The 22,349-nt window shown below is 49.9% G+C and overlaps 5 protein-coding genes and 2 non-coding genes across 7 annotated transcripts; 4 read left to right on the plus strand and 3 right to left on the minus strand.

The window, feature by feature from the left end:
• The first annotated feature begins 2,873 nt into the window (after window positions 1-2,873).
• QC761_0045390 lies at window positions 2,874-2,944 on the plus strand. The gene has a single exon. It is a non-coding gene; the product is annotated as a tRNA-OTHER (tRNA).
• A 108-nt stretch (window positions 2,945-3,052) lies between these two features.
• QC761_0045400 lies at window positions 3,053-3,123 on the plus strand. Its single transcript has one exon. It is a non-coding gene; the product is annotated as a tRNA-OTHER (tRNA).
• Window positions 3,124-6,295: 3,172 nt separating this feature from the next.
• On the minus strand, window positions 6,296-8,817 carry QC761_212810 (uncharacterized protein). The gene is made up of 4 exons (XM_062877016.1): window positions 8,238-8,817; window positions 7,884-8,173; window positions 7,719-7,827; window positions 6,296-7,667 (listed from the first exon to the last, which is right to left on the minus strand). Exons 1-4 carry the CDS (start codon window positions 8,467-8,469, stop codon window positions 6,841-6,843), a joined length of 1,458 nt encoding a protein of 485 aa, XP_062735669.1. The 5' UTR covers window positions 8,470-8,817; the 3' UTR covers window positions 6,296-6,840.
• A 42-nt stretch (window positions 8,818-8,859) lies between these two features.
• SPC98 (Microtubule-nucleating Tub4p (gamma-tubulin) complex component) lies at window positions 8,860-12,555 on the plus strand. The gene is made up of 2 exons (XM_062877017.1): window positions 8,860-9,170; window positions 9,230-12,555. Exons 1-2 carry the CDS (start codon window positions 9,025-9,027, stop codon window positions 12,087-12,089), a joined length of 3,006 nt encoding a protein of 1,001 aa, XP_062735670.1. The 5' UTR covers window positions 8,860-9,024; the 3' UTR covers window positions 12,090-12,555.
• On the minus strand, window positions 12,536-16,783 carry MHP1 (Microtubules assembly and stabilization protein; the record flags this gene model as incomplete). The annotated part of the gene is made up of 3 exons (XM_062877018.1): window positions 12,536-13,640; window positions 13,698-16,628; window positions 16,729-16,783. 3 exons carry the CDS (start codon window positions 16,781-16,783, stop codon window positions 12,895-12,897), a joined length of 3,732 nt encoding a protein of 1,243 aa, XP_062735671.1. The 3' UTR covers window positions 12,536-12,894.
• A 2,053-nt stretch (window positions 16,784-18,836) lies between these two features.
• Window positions 18,837-21,678, plus strand: QC761_212850 (uncharacterized protein). The gene is made up of 2 exons (XM_062877020.1): window positions 18,837-20,652; window positions 20,714-21,678. Exons 1-2 carry the CDS (start codon window positions 20,539-20,541, stop codon window positions 21,515-21,517), a joined length of 918 nt encoding a protein of 305 aa, XP_062735672.1. The 5' UTR covers window positions 18,837-20,538; the 3' UTR covers window positions 21,518-21,678.
• Window positions 18,979-20,721, minus strand: RPL5 (60S ribosomal protein L5; the record flags this gene model as incomplete). Its single annotated transcript, XM_062877019.1, has 3 exons — window positions 20,131-20,721; window positions 19,915-19,952; window positions 18,979-19,843 (listed from the first exon to the last, which is right to left on the minus strand). Exons 1-3 carry the CDS (start codon window positions 20,131-20,133, stop codon window positions 18,979-18,981), a joined length of 906 nt encoding a protein of 301 aa, XP_062735673.1. The 5' UTR covers window positions 20,134-20,721.
• Window positions 21,679-22,349: the final 671 nt, after the last annotated feature.

A 22,349-nucleotide genomic window follows, 5' to 3' on the forward strand; every position in this document is an offset into this window, starting at 1 on the left:
TAAAAGAGAGAGCTAAACTATAGTTATTTAAGGTATATTATATTAACGATAAGTAAAGTAAGGAGCTACGGAAATATTTAAACGAAAATTTAAAAAAAAATTATATTAGGGAGTCTATATCGCTAATAGGATACCCCGTTTTTTTTATACCGAAAAAGGATAGTAACTTACGACTATATATAGATTATTAGTAGTTAAATAACGAGACGGTAAAAAATAATTACCCGCTACTATTAATATTTAAATTACAAAGTTAATTAATAAGGACGCAATACTTTATATATTTAAATATACCTATCGGGTACGCCTATATACGGATTAAAGAAAGAAACGAATAAAAAATAGCGTTTCGTACGCCCTATAATTATTTCGAATATCTCGTAATACTATTTAGGCTAACTAATATACCTATAATATTTTAATCTCTCGTTAATTATATAATATAGAAATACCTCGATAAGATAATAATATATTATCTTAATAACGTTTTTATTTACTTACGTACTTTAGAAAAGTATAAACGGTACGTATAAGAGATATTCGACGCGCTATACGGAGCCGGATTTTTAGTTAATAAAAAAAAAAGCGAATTCTACGTATAAAAAATAATATATTTAGAATATTTAATATCGCTAAGTAAGGTTCGTATAAAACTTAGGAAAATTACAGTAATTAAAAACTAGCCTACGCCGTAATTATAAATATACGTTAAAAAATTTTTAGGGTTTATAAACTTCTACCGGATATTTATTCGAAGGTACGTAAGTATCGCGAGGCCTTTTAACTATTTAACTAAGAAGGACGTAGAGTTCCGGTAAGGATAGGAAGAAGAGTAGGCCTTCTAGGAGCTAAAAGAGGCTATTTTGAAGGACCCGGTACTTAAATTACTAGACCCTAGTCGACTATTTAAGGTCGAGGCAAATATATTAAACTATATAATCGGTAAGTAATTAGGATAGCGAAATAACGATAGTAAGCTATACCTAATAGCCTTCTTTTTAAAAAAGCTCGAGGAAGTACGTTAAAACTACTTAATCCACGATAAAAAGTTATTTACTATTATCGAAGCGTTTAAGGAGTAGAGGCTATACCTTAATAATACTAAATACGAAATATAGGTCTATACGGATTATAAAAACCTACGGTACTTTATTACTATAAAGGTCCTTAACGCGCGGTAAATACAATAGTCAAAATTTCTTTCGGAATTTAATTTTTAAATTAATTATAAGAAAGGATCGGAAAACGTTAAAGTAAACGCATTTAGCCGGCGTACTAACTACTATAAGGATATACCTAAAGAGTTACTACTACTATTTAAAAAGGCGCCTAATAGTACTTTCAAATATCTACTATAGTTATAGATAGAGTATTGCGTAGTATATTACGAGAGAGCTACTTCTAATAAGTACTAAGGGAAGCTAGGCACCGATATTACGGAGTAATACTAGCAGGAAGAGCTAGAGCTATAAAGTATCTAGAAAAATAGCCAAGGAAGGCTATAGTATAAGAATCGAGTATACGTAAAGCTAAATAATAGGATAGTATTAATAATAAATATTTATATATTAAAATTCGGAGGATATATAGGTATCGTAAAAACTATAAAAAAGATTAAGCAGTACTTTAACTGGCTAGGGATTAAGGGCAACGTTAAGGAAGCTATTTAATTATACTATACGTACGAGAGAACGAGGGTTACGAGGTATAAGCCTTATGGATTTCTAAAACTATTATTAATAGCGGAACGACTATAGAATTTAGTTACTATAGACTTTATTACTAAATTACTAAAGTTTAAAGATACGGTAACCGGCGTTAAATACGATAGTATATTAACGGTAATCGATAGGCTTATTAAGTAAGTATACTTTTTACTATATAAGGAGACCTAGTCGGTAAAGTAATTAGCGGACGTAATACTACGGTATATTATAGTAATATATATATAGCTAAAAGAGTTTATTACGGATCGCGATATTAAGTTTATATCGAAGTTTTAAAGAATATTAATAACGAGGCTAAGGATAATAAGTAAAGCGTTATCGGCCTACTACCCTTAGATAGACGGTTAAACGGAGCGGCTTAACTAGATCGTAAAATAATACCTACGGAATTATATTAATTTTAAGTAGGACGATTAGGTTAAACTATTACCTACGGTACAGTTAGCGTATAATATATCGCTAACAGAGACTACGAAAGTTATACCCTTTTTCGCGAATTTCGGCTACGAGGCAGACTTACGGCAAGGGCCTACCGTTAAGGTACCTAGGGCCGGGGTTAAGGTAGATAAGATATATATACTTTACAGTAAACTTAAGTAAAAACTGGAGTTTATAAGGGAAAGGATACGGAAATATTATAATACTAAAAGGCTCGAGGGACCTCGCTTTAAGGGGGGAGATATAGTATTCCTTTCTACACGCAATTTACGTACTAAAAGACCTAATAAGAAGCTAGACCATAGGCGAGTGGGCCCGTTTAAGGTTAAAAGGAAGATATCGGAGACGGCATTCGAACTGGAGCTACCCCGTACGATACGTCTACGGTCATATACCTTTTACATCTCACTTCTGGAGCCCGCACCACCGGCAACTAAAGCCAATACACAGGCCGTGGCGGAGGACGAAGAAGAAGAGTACGATGTGGAAGAGATACTGGATTTACGGTTCAATAGAGGCCAATTGGAGTATTTGGTTAGTTAGGTAGGATATCCGGCCACGGATAACTCGTGGGAACCACAGGCATATCTTAACTGCCTAGATAAGCTAAAAGAATTCTACCGGCAACACCCAGACCGACCAAAACCCAAGCAAGCAAAAGTAAATCCAGACTTAAAAGAACCTCGTCGGGTGCTTTTAAATCTGGAAGAACCTTAGCAGGAGTCGAACCTGCGCCTCCGACAGGGTAATCGGCGTACTACACGCTATACTACAAGGTTGGAAGGTAGAAAGGAATCCAGGCCCAACTAGCATCACACACCCCCACCACCGCAAAAAGATCAGTACCTAGACTCGAGGGGAGAATACCCATGAATCTAGATACTAAAGAACCTCAGCAGGAGTCGAACCTGCGCCTCCGGCAAAGTAGTCGGCGTGCTACACGCTACACCACGAGGTTGGAAGGTGTGAGGAGGACCAAATACAAGTAGCGCCACGCGCCTCAACCACCTTGGGAGGTGGAAGGCGTGCCGCTAGCGGTATCCTGCGCGGTCAGGAAGGAAGGACCGGCCACACCGGGATCAAAGGAAAGGTCGGTAGGCCAGTCGAGGCCCAAGGCAGGATCCAGGAAAGAGAGGTCAGAGGGTACGGCGGCGGGAGACTCCGTCGTGCGACGATTCGAGAGATCCGGAGAAGCGGGGGCTGGAAGAAGGGGAGCATCGTTGGACGATGAGGCAGCCAGCGCGGCTTCCTCCCGCTTAACGCGCTCCAGCTCTTCCACACTATCAAGGCCACGAGAGACGGCCGCAGCCATTCGCTCAAACCACAGTCGTTTCTGTAGGCATAGGCGGTTGATCTTCTAATCCAGGGCGGCACGTTAGGACTCGGCTTCTGCCATCTCCGTCTCTAGCTAATCGTGCTGGGAGATGACCTTGCGGAGCTGTTGGACGGACAACCCACGAGCGTCACAAAGGGACTGGTTATGCTGTATACAGGCAGCGCAGCGCTCGGAAACTGAAGGAGAGATCTTGCAAGAGAGGCCACGTCTCTCGCAGAAGGAACAGGCACGTTTTATGATAGTGGCAAACCGTAGGACTGTAGCGAGTAACTCGTCACGATCCGCTGTTTTCGTATGCGGAGGTTTAGTACCCGATCGCGTCTTACTCACACGGTTAGACATACTGAAGCGTAAAGAATAGGGGAAAAAGGAGGAAAACTTATAAGTGCTGGCGGACGAAGGAGAGTAGGCTAGGCCGACGGGACTTCGGCCTGGGAGGGGGAGCGTCGTGTCACGGCTCGACACCTAGTGGGGCGCAGGCGCACCACTGACCAATCATTAGCACAGGATTACGGACCAATCAGAATAGGATTATCAGGATCGAGGGTCGATCCAGAGGAGTCAACCCCGGAGGGATAGTATCGATAGGATCGAGGGTCGAGTCTATCGATCCAGGACAACGCCAGGCTTGGCGTAGGATATATATATATACGGAGGAACTGGCTGGTGTAGATAGACAGTTCCGCAGTATGCAATTGCAAGTTGTATTCACGGTATCTAGTGTTTACATTGAGACATCTTGTCGTACACTGTCTAGCTGTACCGAACCAGGATTATTCAGAAGTAGCCTTCAACCGGTATCCCTTTCAGAGGTTCTGGATAGGGGTTCGTCATATCTTTCCGAACTCCACATGTGACGAACTCCTATCCAAAACCTCTGAGAGGGATACTCAGTTGAAGGTACTTCTAGACAAATGGTTCGGTACAGCTAAACAGTGTACAACAATGGCTTGTCTCAATCACAACAGTCTAGATACTAACAATTGTGAGTTGTATTGCATACTACGGAACTGTCTATCTACACCAGCTAGTTCCTCCGTATATATAGACTTCCATCCTCCAGGCACCTCCGTACCCGGCTTACTGCGGCTCACAGGTGAGCGGTGGTGATCTATGACGAACCCCTATCCAGAACCTCTGAAAGGGATACTGGTTGAAGGCTGCTTCTGAATAATCCTGGTTCGGTACAGCTAAACAGTGTACGACAAGATGTCTCAATGTAATCACAAATACTGTAACTACAACTTGAATTGCATACTGCGGAACTGTCTATCTACACCAGCCAGTTCCTCCGTATATATAGACCTTGTGCCAAGCCATATTTACTTCTTGCTCAGTGCCCTTGGCACACTGATCACGACTGCTTAGTCTGCTCAGTGCCCTTGGCGTACTGATCAGTCGTCCCTTACTGTGATTGGTTCTTCTTGTACGTTCCTCCGATTGGCCCCTATTCCCGTGGCCCTATAACCCGTCCTGTACCAGGGTTGTGACACGATCCGGCTCACCTTTGCTAAGAGGTGAGGGCCTCATCACCCTGCAGCCTCGCCGTTACATTTCCCTTAATTGGCTACTACGGCCTGCTGCAGTTTCCACTCAATCTTGCTATATGGTTAGTCTGTGACACCACACCTTGTTTTTTTATAAGCCTCGCTTTAAGAACGTGACATTTATAAAGTTTTATTAGATAGATTTCAAAATTTTAAAATATTAATTTAAGGAAAAATTTATTTTTATATTAAACTAAAGACCGATAAAAAGATAACATAAAAAATTAAGTTAAATAATTATCAAAATATTTCTTTAATAATATAATATTCTTATTTATAAAAAAGGAATTTCTATATCTTTTTTACTATTATAATTTATAGTAATTCAACTATATTAATCTATTATAGTTATATTGATACACAGATTTTTTATATTAATTAAAATTTAATATTTTTAATAATCAAATACTTTCCCGGAGCTAATTGTCACAATCGTGGATGAAAAGCCAACGTACGGGGCGCGGGACGTTCCTAGCCAATCGTTACTGACTAATCGAAAGTGGAGCGATGGGATCACGATGAGCGTAGTGAACCACAGGAAAGGTAATCCAGATCCCCTTTGGGGGGAACGTGATCCAGGTGATCTACGGTCTATATATACGGAGGAACTAGATAGCTGGTAGATAGTTCCGCAGTATTGTCACAGTTAACCCAACGGCAGGCCGCGCAGTATGTGGGGCGCGGGGAGTCCCCAGCCAATCATTAAGGAAACCAGGAAGCAGCCAGTCAAGGCTGGCCAGAAGTGCTACGGCGCCAAGAGGCCTGAGCAGTCTGCAGGATGCAAGATGCTACGGGTGATCGAAGACATAGCACGATGAGCACTTCGCAGGATGCAAAGTGCTAGGAGTGATCGGGGCCGTAGCAGGGCGAGCACCTCAGGGCCCCGAGGTCTATATATACGGAGGAACTGGCTGGTGTAGGTAGACAGTTCCGCAGTATGCAATTCAAGCTTGTATTCACGGTATCTAGTGTTTACATCGAGACATCTTGTCGTACACTGTTTAGCTGTACCGAACCAGGATTATTCAGAAGTAGCCTTCAACCGGTATCCCTTTCAGAGGTTCTGGATAGGGGTTCGTCATAAGTATGCAATACAAGTCACATTCGTTGGTATCAGACTTTTGTGATTGAGACAAGCCGTTGTTGTGCACTGTTTAGCTGCACCGAACCATTTGTCTAGAAGTACCTTCAACTGAGTATCCCTCTCAGAGGTTCTGGATCGGGGTTCGTCACATGAAGTCCATATCCTCTGGAGCTGTTTTTAATTGGGTATCGGTCATAAAATACAGGCAGCCCTACAAGGTGAGGACCACAGTCAGTAATAGAATATTCTTTCGCTCTCTCTCTCTCTCTCTCTCTCTCTCTCTCTTTAAGTCTCCCATGAATGCTTGCCTTCCTCTCAACACACAACTACGCTTTTCAACCTTGTTCAAACATCACACCATCCATCAAGCCTCAAGCCCCCATGTTCTACAATATCAAACAGGATATACAAGAAAATGCAGTGAAGGGGAAAAAAGGCTTTAAATGCAACCCCCTGACTCCAGGTATAAGCGCAAAGCAAAGATAACCGCTCGCATCTTACCCCATGTACGCCAATTCGCCAAATGACATCGCCTATGTCGCTCTCGCCAGAAAGCAAACGCCAGCCAGGAGTGCCATCCACAACATAGATATAATACCCACCATCCGACCCCAAATAAACCAAAAATAAATGACCACAGGGGAATCTGAAAGCACAGGAAACAAATGAGAAAATACAAGAGCAATGACAAGCAAGTCTTGCAAAGTCTTACCCCACAGCCAACGTCGAATCCAATACCGAATTCAAGAAATCGCCATCTGCCGGGTCGGCTCCCTCCCACCAAAGATCGTTGTCGATATCCATGGCATCTGGCCCGTGACCGTGCCCTCCTATTCCATTTGTAAGTGGTGGTGGGTCTGTGGTTGCCGTGGCCAGGGCTTTGCTGCCACCAGCTGCTGTTGGTAATGGTATTAACGACGGCATTCCGTTCACCATTGTCGTCGTGCCGCCCATCTCGACATCCTCATCGTCACTTTCGCCTAATATCCTTCCACCCTCCTTCTTAATATACGTGTAAGATTCCCAATCTTCCAACTCTCCTTCTCGGTAGTCGTTGACAATCGTTTTCACTATTGTCGGGAAGTTTGCCATTCCACAGTCGCCCACATCCAACGCCAACCTCAAATCTGTCATTCCAAGAGGTCCTCTTTCGCTCGCAGCTTTGGCTTCGATCGGCAACAGCCCGCTCTTGTCCCTGGTCAGCTCTCCCCTTTGGAAGGCTTCTTCTTCCTTTGCCAGTTGCTTCTTGTATTTGTGCGTCTGAACCCATGCACCCCCTGGCCCAAAGCCAGCATTTCCAGAGTCGCCGGGTCCGTTGCTGCGAGTACGGCTGAATACCTGCGTAAGAACTTCTTTTATAAACGTGTCGGTGGCGATAGACATGAATTGGGCGGCTTCTGGCGCGTGGCCGGAGACGAGACCAGATTCATAGCAAAAGGGCAACATGCGGGCTTCGATACTAGATACGTCAGGGAATTCGCCAGACTCGACGGCAAGAGGTTGGGCAAAGCGTTTTCGGATCTCGAGGTCAAAGTCTACACGCTGTTAGTGAAGAGTCAAATAAGGGGTAAGGAAGGGGTACATACTCATGCGACTGAGACCCCCTGCTGCGCTTGCTGGTACCTCGGTGGTCTTGGCAGGTTTGATGCGGCTCTGGTCTGTAAATACATCTGCCAAGGAATTGAATGGGTCGAACTAGATAAAGGGTCAGTAACTCCAGCGTGGATAGCCGCGGTCGTAAGAAGGCTTACATCGTTTTGTACAATGTCCTTGATCCTCCGCCTGTCTCGTGCCGGCAACTGCATGACCTCCCCCTTTAACCTCCTTTCGGCAGCATCACCAGACACGGGCTTGTTGCCTGCCGTGGTGGACGGCTTGTCATTGGCACTGACCCAGGGCGCAAGACCCTGGTCGGGCATCTCCCTCGTGACATTTCCATAGATGGCAGCAATGAGCTGGTTATGTAGATGTTCTCTTTGTCCGTCAGGGGAAGCTAATATCGGGTCTATGCGCTCGCTGAACTCGGCTTGATTGAGGCGGCCTGTATGTAAACATGGTCAGCAAGTTTGGCCCGGCATGTATGATGCAGAGCCGCTGGCGCATACCGATCAGGAAGTTTGTGATTGTTTCTTTGTAAATAACCCATTGTTCGGGGCCAATGGTGGACTTTAACTGCGTGTATATCGGCTCGAGGTCTATGCGGGCGGGTATAAGCTGGCTCGTTTTGGGAGTCTTGTGCAGCGAAGGGGCCGAGACATTGATGGATTTGTTGGCGAGAACGGGGGTAGAGACGCTGATGGAAGGCCGGCTGAGGGCGGCGGGGTCGATGTCGACCATGGTGGTGTGGCCAGCCTTGGAGTTGTAGATGTACAGATATGGCTGGAGCAATCCTGATCCGGAGGCGCGAAAGAGAGAAAGGAGCAGGGTTCAGTTTCGTCGCGCGCGAAATGCACAGTGGTCGCGACGTGAAGCGGCAGTCATTTGCGCATCAAAATGAAGGCCAGACTCATGCGATCGCGGATCCGCAGTCAGAGTGATGGACTTGGCATGGTGTCGCCTTGGAATGGATGGTGTTGTCGTCGGTCAGCCAAACTTGATGGTGGTCAGGTCCTCGGTTGCTCAGTGTCTGTAGTTGAATTTTGCGGGGCCTCTCAGTAACAGAGTTGCGGCGGGTGTAGTTGTAGGCCCTGGTCCCAGTCCCAGGGCAGCTTTGTACCATTCTTGGCAGCCCTTTTACACTGGACGACGACCCCTCGTCACGTCCTGTCTTGTATCCTAGGTCGCGTCCAATCCACCAATATTCAAGTCAATAATGCAGCACTAAACATCACCGCCGCCTACAAAAGAGCTTGATTGCGAACGGCACTGGGTTGACATTGACACAATGCAACCATGTCTCACGCCCCGCGCAATCGAATCTCGAATGCAATCGACAGTCTGATCACCCACCTGGTGCCCAGCAACCCCCACGACGACGAGCAGACAGCTCAAGAGAGGCATGATGCTTGCTTTGAGCTTGTCCGGGCCATTTTTGAGCGGTGAGAATTTTTCATCTGATACTCTTTTGGCCTAGACAAAGCTAATTAGAAAGCAACAGACCCAATTCTCCCTCGATATCGGCCGACGTAAACCATGCTTCGGACCTCATCAAGCGGAAGCTCATACACAGCAACCCTAGCCAGGCCCTACGCTTCTCCAACCTCTATACCCGACTTTTGTCACTGCCAGTCCTGAACCAAAAATGGGCCATTTTATATCTCCTATATCAGCTCTCTGACTCGCCTGATCCCAATGAGCCTCCACCACCACCAAGGCAGCCAGCAGCACCACATGGGTTGACATCGCGGGAGCCAAGCTTCCGGGACCGAGAACTTCAGGCGCAGATCCTTCGGGAGCAGGAAGAGACCCAGGCAGAGGCAGAAAACTGCCAAGGGCCACTACCGGCAGAGCCAAGTTTCCGAGAGCCAGCTTCTCGCGAGCCAAACTTCCGTGAATCAGTAGCACAGCGGGCGGCGGGACGAGCAACAGGCCGGTCGACGGCAACAGCAGAGTCAAAAACGCCGACACCCGCACCACCACTGGTATCAGAAGAAGAGGCCGTAAACAATGTGTTTGCCCCAGGTGGTTTGAAGAAGCTCCCAACCGAAAGGCCACGGCGAAACACCAATGCCGAAGAAGCTCGCTCGCAGCCTGGTGCGGTAGACGGATCTACCAAGAAGAGCACAAGGGACGTTTCAATCAAGTCAAACTTGCTCGCAGACAACTCATTGGAGTTTGAGCCTTCTGAGATGGGTCTGTTGAGAGACCTTCCTTTCACTCTTCAGGGATTATCATCAACAACTCTTCCTTTCACCAGGGATACTGTTTTGAAACTGCCGCCAACTTTGCCGCTACCAATAGTGTCACTGTTGCACACTTTGGCCGAGCCTTCATTATTATATCGAGGGCTTGCAAATTTTGTCAAGTCACCAGCAAAGGGGTTACTCGGCCAAAGCTTGCGGGCAGCCATCAACAATGAGCTTCGGTCATATCTCACTCTTGTGGCAACGCTGGAGGCGCAGATTCGACGGGCATTGTCATCCCTTGATGAGGCAGCACCACGAGGCGGCATCGGGAAAGCCGGTGTCACGTTGAAGAGATGCGTTGTTTGGACGAGAGAGGCGACCATGGGCTTGCGGCTGATGTCTTTGATATCAGAGGAGAGTTATAGTAAACAAGGCGGACAACTGATCAGTCTGATTCACGGCTTTTCTACCTCTCATGGTGACCCCGTGGTGGCTGCTTTTGCTGAACGCTTGCTGGCCGACGTCACCCGGCCGTTTTACGACATTCTTCGGCGTTGGATATACGACGGTGAGCTATCTGATCCCCATCTGGAGTTCTTCGTCCGCGAACAAAACCCCAACAATGAAAAACAAAACGAGTCCAAGGCCAAGGGCCAAGCTAGTGTGTGGAACTCCAAGTACGAAGTCGTCGACGCCATGGTACCCAGTATCATGACTCCCGACTTTGCCCAAAAGGTCTTTTTGATTGGAAAGTCCCTCAACTTCATCCGCCACAGCTGCGGCGACAGCCAGTGGGTCGACGCCTATAGCAAAACCTCGTCAAAGGAGCTCAAGTACGGCGACACGGCCACGCTCGAGAAGTGGATCGACGACGCCTACAAGACCACCATGCAGCGCCTCATGACGCTCATGAACACCCGCTTCCGTCTGTTTGACCACCTCCAAGCCCTGAAGAACTATATCCTTCTCGGCCAGGGCGACTTTATCGCTTTGCTGATGGAATCCCTCGCCGCGAACCTCGACCGCCCAGCTGGCGCACAATACCGCCACACCCTCACTGCCCAGCTGGAACACGCCATCCGCGGCTCCAACGCCCAGTATGATTCTGACGAGGTCCTCCGCCGCCTAGACGCCCGTATGCTTCAACTGAGCCACGGCGATATTGGCTGGGATTGTTTCACGCTCGAATACAAAATTGATGCCCCTGTCGATGTGGTAGTCACCGAATGGGGAAACCGTCAGTACCTCAAAGTCTTCAACTTTCTCTGGCGGATCAAACGCGTCGAGTTTGCTCTGGCATCCACCTGGAGAAAATGCATGACGGGCGCGAGGGGAGTGCTACAATCCAACGACGAGATAGTCCTCCAGACCTGGAAATCCACCAGGGGAACTCTCGCGGAGATGATCCATTTTGTTGGTCAACTGCAATACTACATTTTGTTTGAAGTCATCGAGTCCAGCTGGGGGGAGCTGCAGAAGAACATCCGAAAAGAAGACTGCACCCTGGATGACTTGATCAGGGCTCATACCAAGTACCTCACCTCCATCACCCACAAAGGACTTCTCGGTGCCCGCCGGAGACAGCACCACGACGCGCAAAAGGAAGCCGCCTCGTTGGGCCGTGACGCATCAGAAGTTGAAGATCGCAACTCGTACATGGTGCAGCTGTCGCTCCTGCTGCGAAACATGCTCGACTACAGAGACAGCGTGGACGGGTTGTACTCGTGGTCCGTGTCTGACTTTACCCGCAGACAAGAAGTCGACACGGTCTCGCTGCTGCGAAAACACCGGCCCAATTCGGGAGACATGGAGAGTTTTGTCGGGCCGGACGATCCCTTTTTTGGGTCTGCCGGGGGAGTGGGAGGGAATAACAATATTAAGAGCGAGTTCCCTGCGCTGCAGGAACGGCTGAAGCAGTTAGGGGTGAGTTTCAGGCAGAGGCTGCAGATCTTGCTGGGGGATCTGGCGTATCAGCCTGATGTGGACATGCGCTTCCTGGGGGTGTCGATGAACTTTAATGATGTGTATCAGCCGGTTAGGAGGAAGAGTGGGAAGGCTGGGGCTGGGGGGGGTGGTGTTTCGGCTGGTGGTGGGGAGAAACAACAACAGCAGCAGCAGCAGGGAGGGAATGTGGGGAATGTGAATGTTTCGTTTTCTGCTTCAAGGGCTTAGGAGGCTGGAAAGGAGGAGAGTGAGGGTTTGAGACCACCGGGGCAGGATAGGAGGAAAGGAGAGGAAGAGGAGGAGAAAGTAATAGACGTGAAAGCGGATCGGCAGGCTGATGAGAAAGGGGAAGGGGGAAGCGTGGGGAAGACGCCTTCTTCGGGTGGTGTCAAACAGGGCAAAACACCTGTGACGACTGTGAGACCGGTCGAGAGACAACCATGTGGCAAGACTGTAAGTCCGAGCAAGAAAACTCCCAGCCCGGGGAAAGGCGGAGGAGGGTCATGGCTCCAGACCAGGCCGGCGTGGAAGAGGCCTTGAAAAGGGTTGTATTGTATACTGCGGGCGGCGCGACTAGAGTATCTTGTCATGATTTGGCGAGGGTGGAGGGAAAGGGGTGTTCATCTTTGGGAGTTTTGACGGTTAGAGTTATCGGTGTTCTGGTGTGTGTTGAAATGATATATATTTATGACCATAATCTGTTCTAATCGTGATACAAAAGTTTGAGCAAAGTGGATTGCCTTCGACTATAGATTAACGTGTACATTGACCGGCTCTAACCATGTCTAACTTGAAGTAGATAATACCCATGTGTGTTGAAAGCTTCTTGAGGTAACTCATCGACTAACAAAAATGACATCTGCAAGAGAATCCACGTTCATAGATATATATTCCATGTCAGTCGCCACTCCTCCGATAATCGCCCCCCATCCCACGCCGTGTATGCAATATCTGACTCCTCCCCTCCCAGGACGGATATAATCAACTCTCAGAACCAAAATGCTATGCTTTCTCAAAAATAAAAATAAACCTTTTAATCCTCAATCGCCTCCTCATCAATAACACCCTGCTCCTTGATCTTCCTCTCCTCCGGCTCAGGCAACCCCACATTCTTCCTTGCCATGACCTGACTCTCCACAAAACTGTCCCAATGCTGGGGATCGGCCTCCCTCAGTCTCTTGAGTATATCTTGCCTCCTCTCCTGGAACACCTGGACCACGCCTCTCTCTTCTGCTTCCTTCTTCAAGTCGGCGTCACCCATCTCATCAAGCAACTCGTGTAGTAACCTAGCATGGTTGGGATCCGCCCCGACTTCTTCGACTCCCGAACTCAAAAGCGCGGCATTGTAGTGCTCAGGACGGAGAGCCACGATTCCAGCACGGAATTTGTGACCCGCCCGGAGAACGCGCGCCTCTTCATCTGCGAGCGCCTTGGAAGACAAAGAAATGATAGAGTTGGAGCGAGAGAGGGCCTTGCGGGACTCGCGTGATTGAGCAACGGCGTCGTCTTCGGCGTCGGAAATAATGGCAGCTGTATAACTGGCTGAGAGGTCCGAGTCAGTTGGGAGAGGGGGAGTAGGACCAGACGCCAGGCTGGATGATTTGCCATTAGCGTTGTCAAGGGAAGACAAGGAAGCGGCATCGCCCTTGTCGTTTCCGGCAGTGGTGCTGGCGGTGTCCACGCCCGAGTCGTCGGCTGCTGACAGGCGGGTGTCGGGGAACTCGTCTTCAAAGCGCTTGATGATGCCATGTAGGGTATTATCCAAGAACATGAGACGGTCTGCGACTACTGTTAGCATCAGAGTATTCCTATAGGACTGTAAAGAGAGGCACGTACGATAAGTGTGGCTATCATTCGCCGCCATCTTGGCTTTGACGATAGCAGGCTGGAGCCTCAACCGGATCTTGCGAGCGCTGAGCAGCAGGTGCTTGCTCGTATCCTTGGCCTTGGCTACCGCAGTGGTAGGTTCCTTCTCACCGTCTCCCAAGGAAGCCTGATCCACCTCACCAGCCAACAGTTCAGGGACAGAATGCGAAGAAATATCATCGCCCCTGTTCTTGAGGCAGCAAGCAAGAGCCTTGACGACTCCAGTGCCGCCGATGACATAGTCGTTATCCGGAGCGGCATCAACATCTGCATCAGCATCCAAAGAGAGCATGACATCGTGTCCAACCAGCCGTTGCAGGACATCGGGATATTCGGGCTCGGCCTTGAAGCTACCCGACAGCAAGCCCTCCTCAGCTGTTGGTGCAGGTGTTGTTGCTGATGTAGCGGTCTGCAAAGCAGTAGCAAGCTCCATGTTTCTCAACCCATACGCGACGACTTGCTTGGCCATGGCCTTGACCAAATCACTCGATTGCTCGCTTGGTACCTCGATATCAACCGCCACCAGGCTGGTTGAAACCCTGGCGGCAGCGAGGAGCGATGCAAACAGGGCACATGCCTCTTCTTGTTTCTCTTCAGAATTCGCACTTGTCGTGAGCTCGACAAGGTCCTTGTTTTGCAGGAAGCTGATATGTGCCAAGCCAGTAACCTCCGGCAGGATTTCTGCCAGAGCAATGGCTTGCTCAGCACTAAGTGTGCAGTCCGCCAGATGGATGCGCTTGAGGCAAGCAAACTTGGGAAGATATCTTCTTAGAACAGCCACCGCGCTCGGGTCTGAGCTGAAGAGCTCATGGTTATGGCTCAAATCGATAAACCTCAAGTGATCCAGCTTCACCAGCGTAGGGAACAGCTTGCACAAACTCGACGGCTCCAGATTGCAGTCAGCCAGGCTGAGCGCCCAAAGAGGGCATGTTTCCACCTCGAGTGAATCGGCCAGTATTCCCAGCTTGTCCCGAAGGTCATTCCCACCCAAATCAAGGCCCTCACACTGGTTGCTCTTCAGGAATCTCGCCACGTGGGCCAGGCCCTCCGAGTCAATATCATTGTGCGCCAGATTCAACCTCTTAATTCCACATTTGATAGCACCGTCGATGACGGCTGCCAGCTGAGGTGTAGACAGCCCTGTTTGCGCCATACTTAGCAGAGTAAGTGTTGACCCCCCCAGTCTTTCCCCTAATGACTTCGCAAAGAGCGAGCACAGAGCTTGAGGAGGTGGTTGTTGCCCATCCGGCAGGGGAGCGCAGACATGTCGTGGGAACTGAATCCCGCTCAAGTCCAGGACCTTGAGGGTCCTGCACAGATAGATAAACAAGCATATGTGCCTCCAGCCTTCCGGGCCAATTCTGTTGTTGCTAAGCACCAGCCGCTCAACGACACCGCCTTGCTCTATGAGCCCATCGACGGTGCCAGTTGATGATTTCTGCTGCTGTAGTTGCAACTGTCTCCTTCGTTTTAGTGGTGACAGGACCTTGATTTTTCTCGCTGCTAGTAAGCCAGCCAGGATAACTCTGAGCCCTTCATCTGCCAAGGAGCAGTCCACCAGAATCAGCTCTCTGACGGGAACAACAGCGAGGTAATCACCCAACGTCACCAGATCGGGCAGCGCCATGTAGTAGCCCGTCAAATCCAGCTTCTCAACCATACCCGTCTCAGCAGAAAAGTTGGCCGGGTCCATCAGCTGTTCGGTTATCTTCTTAAGAATATGCGTCTCCCGCAGCTGACAGCACCGGCGGTATATCCTAACTGGGTTGGTAGTGGGCATCGTTTGAGGTGGATTTGCCAGTCCGGCAGGTGTTTCAGGTCGATAACTCCCGCCGTTGGCGGACGTGGAGGAATCAGAATCAGAGTTGTAATAGAGCTCCATAGGAACAGTTCCGTTGGCCTCCGCTTGCCGCCGTTTCCGTTCCTTGCGGGCCTTGCGGTCTTCCTCGCTCTTCTTCTTCTTTTCTTTCTTCCTTGCGTCGGATGCTGAAGCAGCAGAAGATATTGGTATTGGCGAAGCTGCAGCTGGCGATGTGCCTAGGCGTGGAGTTGAGGATGTGCCTTCTGTGGCGGGTTCCTTCGGTACTTCTTCCCCCGTGGCTTTGATGGAACCATCAACTTCCTTTTGGCATTCCACCGCTTTGGGGTTCTTGAGAGCTTCCGCCTCGCCCTTCTCCTTGAGTTTCTTTTTCATTTCCTTGGCCGCTTTGTCCTTTGCTTTTCGCTCGTCCATTTCGTCAATGTATTTGGGCATTGGAGCAATCTCCACGTCGACGCAAAACGCCACCCTCCTCAGCTTGGCCTGGTTCAACCCTGAGATGGCGCAGCGCTCCCGATTCCGGTCCACATTCAGCACCTGCCTTTCCACCAGTCCATGATTGTGAGCTTTGAACGTCGGATTCAAACTTCCGCTAGAAGTTGACGATGATAATCTTCGAAATACGTGTAGGAGCCCATTTGTCTGAGAGCCTCGCGGCGGAGCAGGGGTATAGGGACCCTCGCCTTCTGGTTTCGCCGCATGTTGTAGAACGGCCTGCTTGGCTGGGTTGGCTTTTGGAACAGAGAACTCGGCGGGCTTGGGAGAAGCAGTATTCGCCACAGGGGGGCTTTGTGTCGCACCGTTGCTCGAGCTGAATTTCTGCGAGATATTGGAGAACCAGGAGCCCCTTCGCTGAGGGGGATGGGGAACGGCAGGTTGGGGTATTCGCTTTTCGTCTGAACTCGTTCTTGTCCCAAGCGCCGGTCGGTTTGGACTTGGTGCCACGTTTGGCGTGCTTTGTGCCGCCTGAGTGCTGTCGTTTCTACCATGGCCGTAGGTAGTCGTTGCGGGGGTGGGCGAGTCCAAGGGCGCTGGGTTTGAGAGTGATCTTTGACGGCCGAGTAGTGGTCTCACGGGTCTGTCTGGAGAGAGGTCAAAGGAACTTGCTGTTAGCTGGACAATTCCCATTCACGATATGCATGGCGCATGTTCAGGCCGCCAGGGGTCCCATTGTGCACAAACCTTTAGGATTCCCGTGGGTCATCCAGCTCACGTCGAGGCTGTGTATGTGCTCCATGTTGTCTCGAGGGGGCGGGTTGTTGTTTCTTTTATTGCTATTGCATTCCCCTATCCTCGTCGCTTGTTCCGGGTTGTATCAGGTGTAAGTGGTGATTTTCTTCTCGGTGTAAAAGGTGTGATAGCCGGGAGGAAGGCGAGTAGGACGATAAGTAGGGAAGAGGTGGGATGTGATCGTTTCAACGTTGGGCCCGGTGCTATCGCGGTCTAAAGCCTCTCTGTTGGAACGACGTCGTGTTTTTTTCTTTTGTCGCGGGGTTCCGTCCGTCACGAGGTCCAGTTGCCAGTCATGACATGAATGGCTGCCATAGTCCGGTTGGTATGTGTCCCAGTATATGTTCAAACGTAATGCTGGCCGTCGCCGTCGATAGCTTGAGGCGCGCAACCACGGTAGGGCAGACTGAGGTCGGGGTGGTCCGGTGGGATTGTGAGGTGAGGATGAGGTAAAGTGGTGGTGTTGGTGTCGGTGGTGGCGGCCCGGCCGTCTTTCACTGCTGACCCAGAAAAAGGCGCCGCCGAGCTGAACGGATTGGAAATGCCCGATTTGTAGTGGTTCGCGCGCGTGCCAGATCAAATCACTCTTGCTACAGTTGTCTCCCGTATGTGTGACCGTTTCTCTGCTGGAGAAGTGGCTGAGCTCACCGTTGCGGTGAAGCGGAAGGTATCACTGGTGGAAGGGGGTTGACGCAGTATTGGGATGCAGTGCTGCACCGATCCAGATGACGGGAGAGGTGGGAGATGCTTGGATGCAACGGGGGGTTATGGCGGGAGACGGGGGGGGGGCGACTCGCTCAATAAGGGCCCTGTATGTGTGTCTCACGATGCCAATGTATGCCACACCCTGGTTACAGCTCGGTGATTGCCCCATAAAGTAGAGTACACGATCGAGTGACGATAAAAGAAAGAGGCGATTGCCAAAAAGATGGGAGGAGCTATTCAGGTCAAGTCAAGAGCAAGAGAGACAAGACCGGACCGGCCGAACTGACATAGCGGGCACCTGGGCACCGAGGCATGGTGGGACTCTCCCACTAATTATCATCTTGGGTCCATCCAGGAAAACATGAGAGATTTCGCAGATCGGACGCCGGAAATTGGGCCCTTTCTGGACGTGCACATACGTCGGCCGAAGCCCACGAGCGAGCGAACGGAAACGAAACGAACTGGTGGCGGTTTCTGCACCTCAACCCCCGCAACTCATAGAGAGAGAAGCAGCATCATAACCATGGCAAACTTTGGGCCAGTCTGGTAACGGCAGGTGATCGGTATTCAGCGGTTCCCCAAATTTGCGGTAGCCACCCATCCCGTGCCCTTGCCCCTCATGTTGACTCGTATGTGGTACCACTGACGAGTGTATGTGTGTGCGTCTGTTCACCACAAAGCGAGAAGCTTCTCTTCTCATCATCATTTTCCTATAATCCATCCATCCACATCCCAATTCAACAGACAGCGCGATTTCAGGGGTCCCGAAACTCTATCCGGGGCACCCACGCCAAGGCCGGACGGTGCTAACCCCATGTTCCCTGGAACGGCAATTCCACTCTGGCGTCTGCAAGTTGACCACATCGTGCACCGCTCACCAAGACAACCCACTGCATCCAGTTTCCCATCACGCATGCTTGAGGGGAACACAATTCCTCATCTGAGCTTTCTACCACCAACCAGTGAAAGGAACATACCACCAACTCGGTATCACTTGCAGCTCATAGTCCCTTGCTCAGACGATCATGCTGTGAGAGTACCCCGCATGACCTCATAACCCTCACCCACGCCTCCAGGTGCTCGATCTGGAACTGCTTTTGGGTTGGCGACACCACATCTAGTCCCTCAACTTGTTAATTAGAAACATTCCATTGAGGCCGAGGTGCCCCTCGAAACTGAGAAAGCCGAATGGCTGAGTACTACTCTGTAGTACCTGATTACATACACATTCGATATCAACGGCTTGAGGCGGCTTGCAAAGGCTTCTACCAACAGCTTCAACAAGGAAATACATCACATGATCACATAATGGCGCCAACGTTCGGTTGGTCCGCCAGTCAGTCAAAGATGCATGAGAAAAGTGATTGGCTTTTGGTGAACCCTGGTCATTGCCCCATGTGCCCGTCCATCTTTTTGTGGATGCACTTAAACTCCTAAAGAATATGCTGCCATCTTGAGCCCAGACGATACAACCAGTCCCTAGCAAAAACCACCAATTTACTCCTGAAGAAGGGCGGCAATACGCTCCTGGACACCAGCCTTGCGCTGCTCGTGGGTGAGCTTGGACTGGCGGTACTTCTTGGACTCAGCCTTCCACTCCTCCTTGGTCTTCTTGGGCGCGTCGGACTCGTACTTCTTGAAGGGGTCCTCGCGGATGGCCTTGTGGGCCTCGGCATAGAGGTCCTCGAGGGAGTCGGCCTCAAGGTCGTCCTCGATGTACTTGACGAACTGGCCCTTGTAGCGCTCCTCATCGTCGTCGGCGAGGGTCTCCATGTACTCAGCGACGTGACCGCCGAAGATGTACTTCTTGAGGGTCTCGGCATCGAGCTCCTCAGACTCCATGTCGAAACCGGGGAAGCGGTTCTCGGAGTGGGGGACGAGGATACCACCGTCGGAGGCACCCTTCATGACACCGAAGACACGGGCACCGGTGGAGGTGCGGGAGAGACCGACATCAAGGAAGGCCTTGAAGGGGCGACGCTCACCATCGTCGGTCTCGGTGGCCTCGGTGAGAGTGTACTCACCATCGGCCTCCTCAACACCGGCGAACTGCTCATCGAGGCCGAGCTTCTTCAAGACCCGGCGGGCGAGGAGGAGACCAGTGGCGTAGGCAGCGGCCCAGTTGGTAAGACCGTGCTCGATGCCATAGGCGCGGAGCTCGTGGGAGTAGGCGGCAGCGAAGATCTTGTCACCGGTGATCTCGGAGGTGACGATCTGGGTGATGATGTCGCGGTTGGAGAAGCGGACAACGAGTCTGTACTTGGGGGCGTTGTACTTGTTCTTGGCCTGGGTGATCAGGCGCTTGCGAGCATAGTAGTCGGTCTTTCCCTCTCTTCTGCGCTTGTACTTGGTCTGGAAGCGGCTGTGTTTCGAGACAAGGTCAGCAAAAATCACCAGAAAGTCGCGAGAATGGCCAGGACATGAGAAACTTACCTGTAGTACGCGCTGTTCTTCACAAGCTTGTGGAAGGCCTGAATTCAGAAATCCCCGAGTCAGCAATTATCGCTTCAGATATTTTTTTTTTCCTCCTCCGAAGCATCTTGCGTTGACTCTACCCAATTCCCCAGATCTCTCGACTCGTTCGGGTGCAGGTGAAAACGACAGCGATGCCAATGGCAACGGCAGTGACAAATGGCTGTATCAACTTACCATTTTGACTGTTGTTTCGCTGGGCGATGCGATACTCACAGGGCTCGGGGTTTGTCGACAAGTGGGAGGGGAGGTTGGATTATTCCACGACGGCAAGCATTTGTGGGCGCAAAATTTGGCCCCACAGCTTTCCAGAGTAGGGTGTGTGCGAAACTGCGTTGGGTGACGAAGGTGGGGCAGGCCATAAGGGGCTTGGGACCCTAACCCTGGGTGCAGTTCAGCTCTTTCATCCAAGTCCGCTTATGTCATCTGTTCTCCAACCCAACCCCAGACCGAAGCCGAGGTTCAATTCGTCGGCTCCGGCTTTCAGCTTCCATGCCGGTGTTGTCAAAGGGTAGGTGTGGTCGGTGATGCTTGTCCATACATAACCAGTCGGCGGTTTGTCTCGTAAACTCCTGATAGTTGCAAATGGAACCAGAAGAGGTTCCCGTCGAATACATCCTTGACGAAATCGACGCCATGGCACCCGTATCTTCGACTCCCAAGCCAAAGGTTCTCTTATTTGATATTGGGGGTGTTTGTGTATGCTTGTCTCTCCACTCTCCATGTGCCGTCTAGATGTAGATGATCCTAACAATCACAGGTCATCTCACCCTTCCAATCCATCCTCGATTACGAGCTGTCACTTGGCATCCCCCCAGGATGGGTCAACTACTCCCTCTCCAAGACTGCTCCTACCGGATTCTGGCACCGCCTAGAAAGAGGCGACATCCCAATGGACGCCTCCTTCTTCGACGGGTTCAACCAAGATCTTCACGACCCGGCCCGGTGGAAGGCATTCTACCAAGCCCAGCAAGCCAAGAACCCTGCTTTGCCAAAAGAGATTCCTCCCCTTCCCAAGCTTGATGGGCAATGGTTGTTCAACGACATGATGAAATCTGCTAGGGCACCGGACCCGTGGATGTTCCCAGCCCTGAAGGCTCTTAAAGCCAGCGGCAAGTTCATCATTGCTGCTCTCAGCAACACTGTCATCTTCCCACCAGGCCACGACTTGTATCAGGAGAACTTCATGGACGACCCCCTCCGCAGTCAGTTCGATGTTTTTGTGTCATCAGCTCATGTTGGACTTCGCAAGCCCGACCCGAAGATGTATCAGTATGCGTTGGAAAAGGTGAATGAGTTTGCGAAGGCGAACGCGGGCACGGCAAGAGGTCAGGCGGGAGGGTGGTCGTCAGGAGTAAAGACAAATGAAATCACGTTTCTGGATGACATTGGAGAGAACTTGAAAGCTGCAAAGCAGGCTGGATTTCAGACCATCAAGGTGCCATTAGGCAGAGCATATGAGGCAGTTGAGGAGTTGGAGAAGATGACGGGGCTGTCGTTGGATGGTGGCCACCCCAAGATTCCCATCAAGCCAAACTTCAAGGGCAGCAAGGCGAGGCTCTAGAACATTCAAATCATGATCAACAATGTTTCCCTTAATCATCACGTCTTTTAATCAATATGATAAAGAAAGTTGGCTGTACAAAGGCAAGGAAAAAGGTCGAAAAGTCGCGAAAAGCTCACGACCTAACCCCGACCACGCTGGAGTAGAGCGCTATGAAAACCACGTTTTACTCAGGATCGACCCGTGACCACCAGGAGATTATGACCACGCCATGACATTCCCTTGTTTGTCCAGGTTACTTCCACAGGCTAACCACTTGACCACGCCAAGGTAGTTACTTGCTTCGGTGATAATTACTTCCTGGACCTTCTATATCAAGGGTGGTACGGTCATGTCTCGTGTGTGCCTGATAAGTGGCCATCCTGATGCCTGGCATGCGACTCCCAGTCCATTCCCTCGACGTAGCTGCCTGCCATTGTTGCACTCATTCCCATGACCCAGCTTCATGACCATTCTGCCACTGAGGTCGTTGTTGTTGACCATCATCACCACTGCGTTCGACTTTCTCGCCGCTAAAGCTGCAACTTTCCAGTATTTCAAGCCATCACCACCTGCTGCTCAACGACTACTAGTCGACACAACGACAGCATTACTACTATTATAACAACATCACAACCATAAGAGTATCACAACAAGAACAACATCAGGCCTCACCACTGCAGCAACGCAGCACAATATTCACCCCATACCTCATTCCACTACCATCATCCAACAAAGTCACAAAGCACAACAACCCATCGACAAAAGTCGTAAAACAAAACAAGGATATATAATGTAAATATTAAATTAAACCCTCTTCCCAACCCGGCCTATCCCATATCCCACAATATCC

The sequence above is a fragment of the Podospora bellae-mahoneyi genome, chromosome 2 (genome assembly GCF_035222275.1).
Source record: "Podospora bellae-mahoneyi strain CBS 112042 chromosome 2, whole genome shotgun sequence".
Lineage (NCBI taxonomy): Eukaryota > Fungi > Ascomycota > Sordariomycetes > Sordariales > Podosporaceae > Podospora > Podospora bellae-mahoneyi.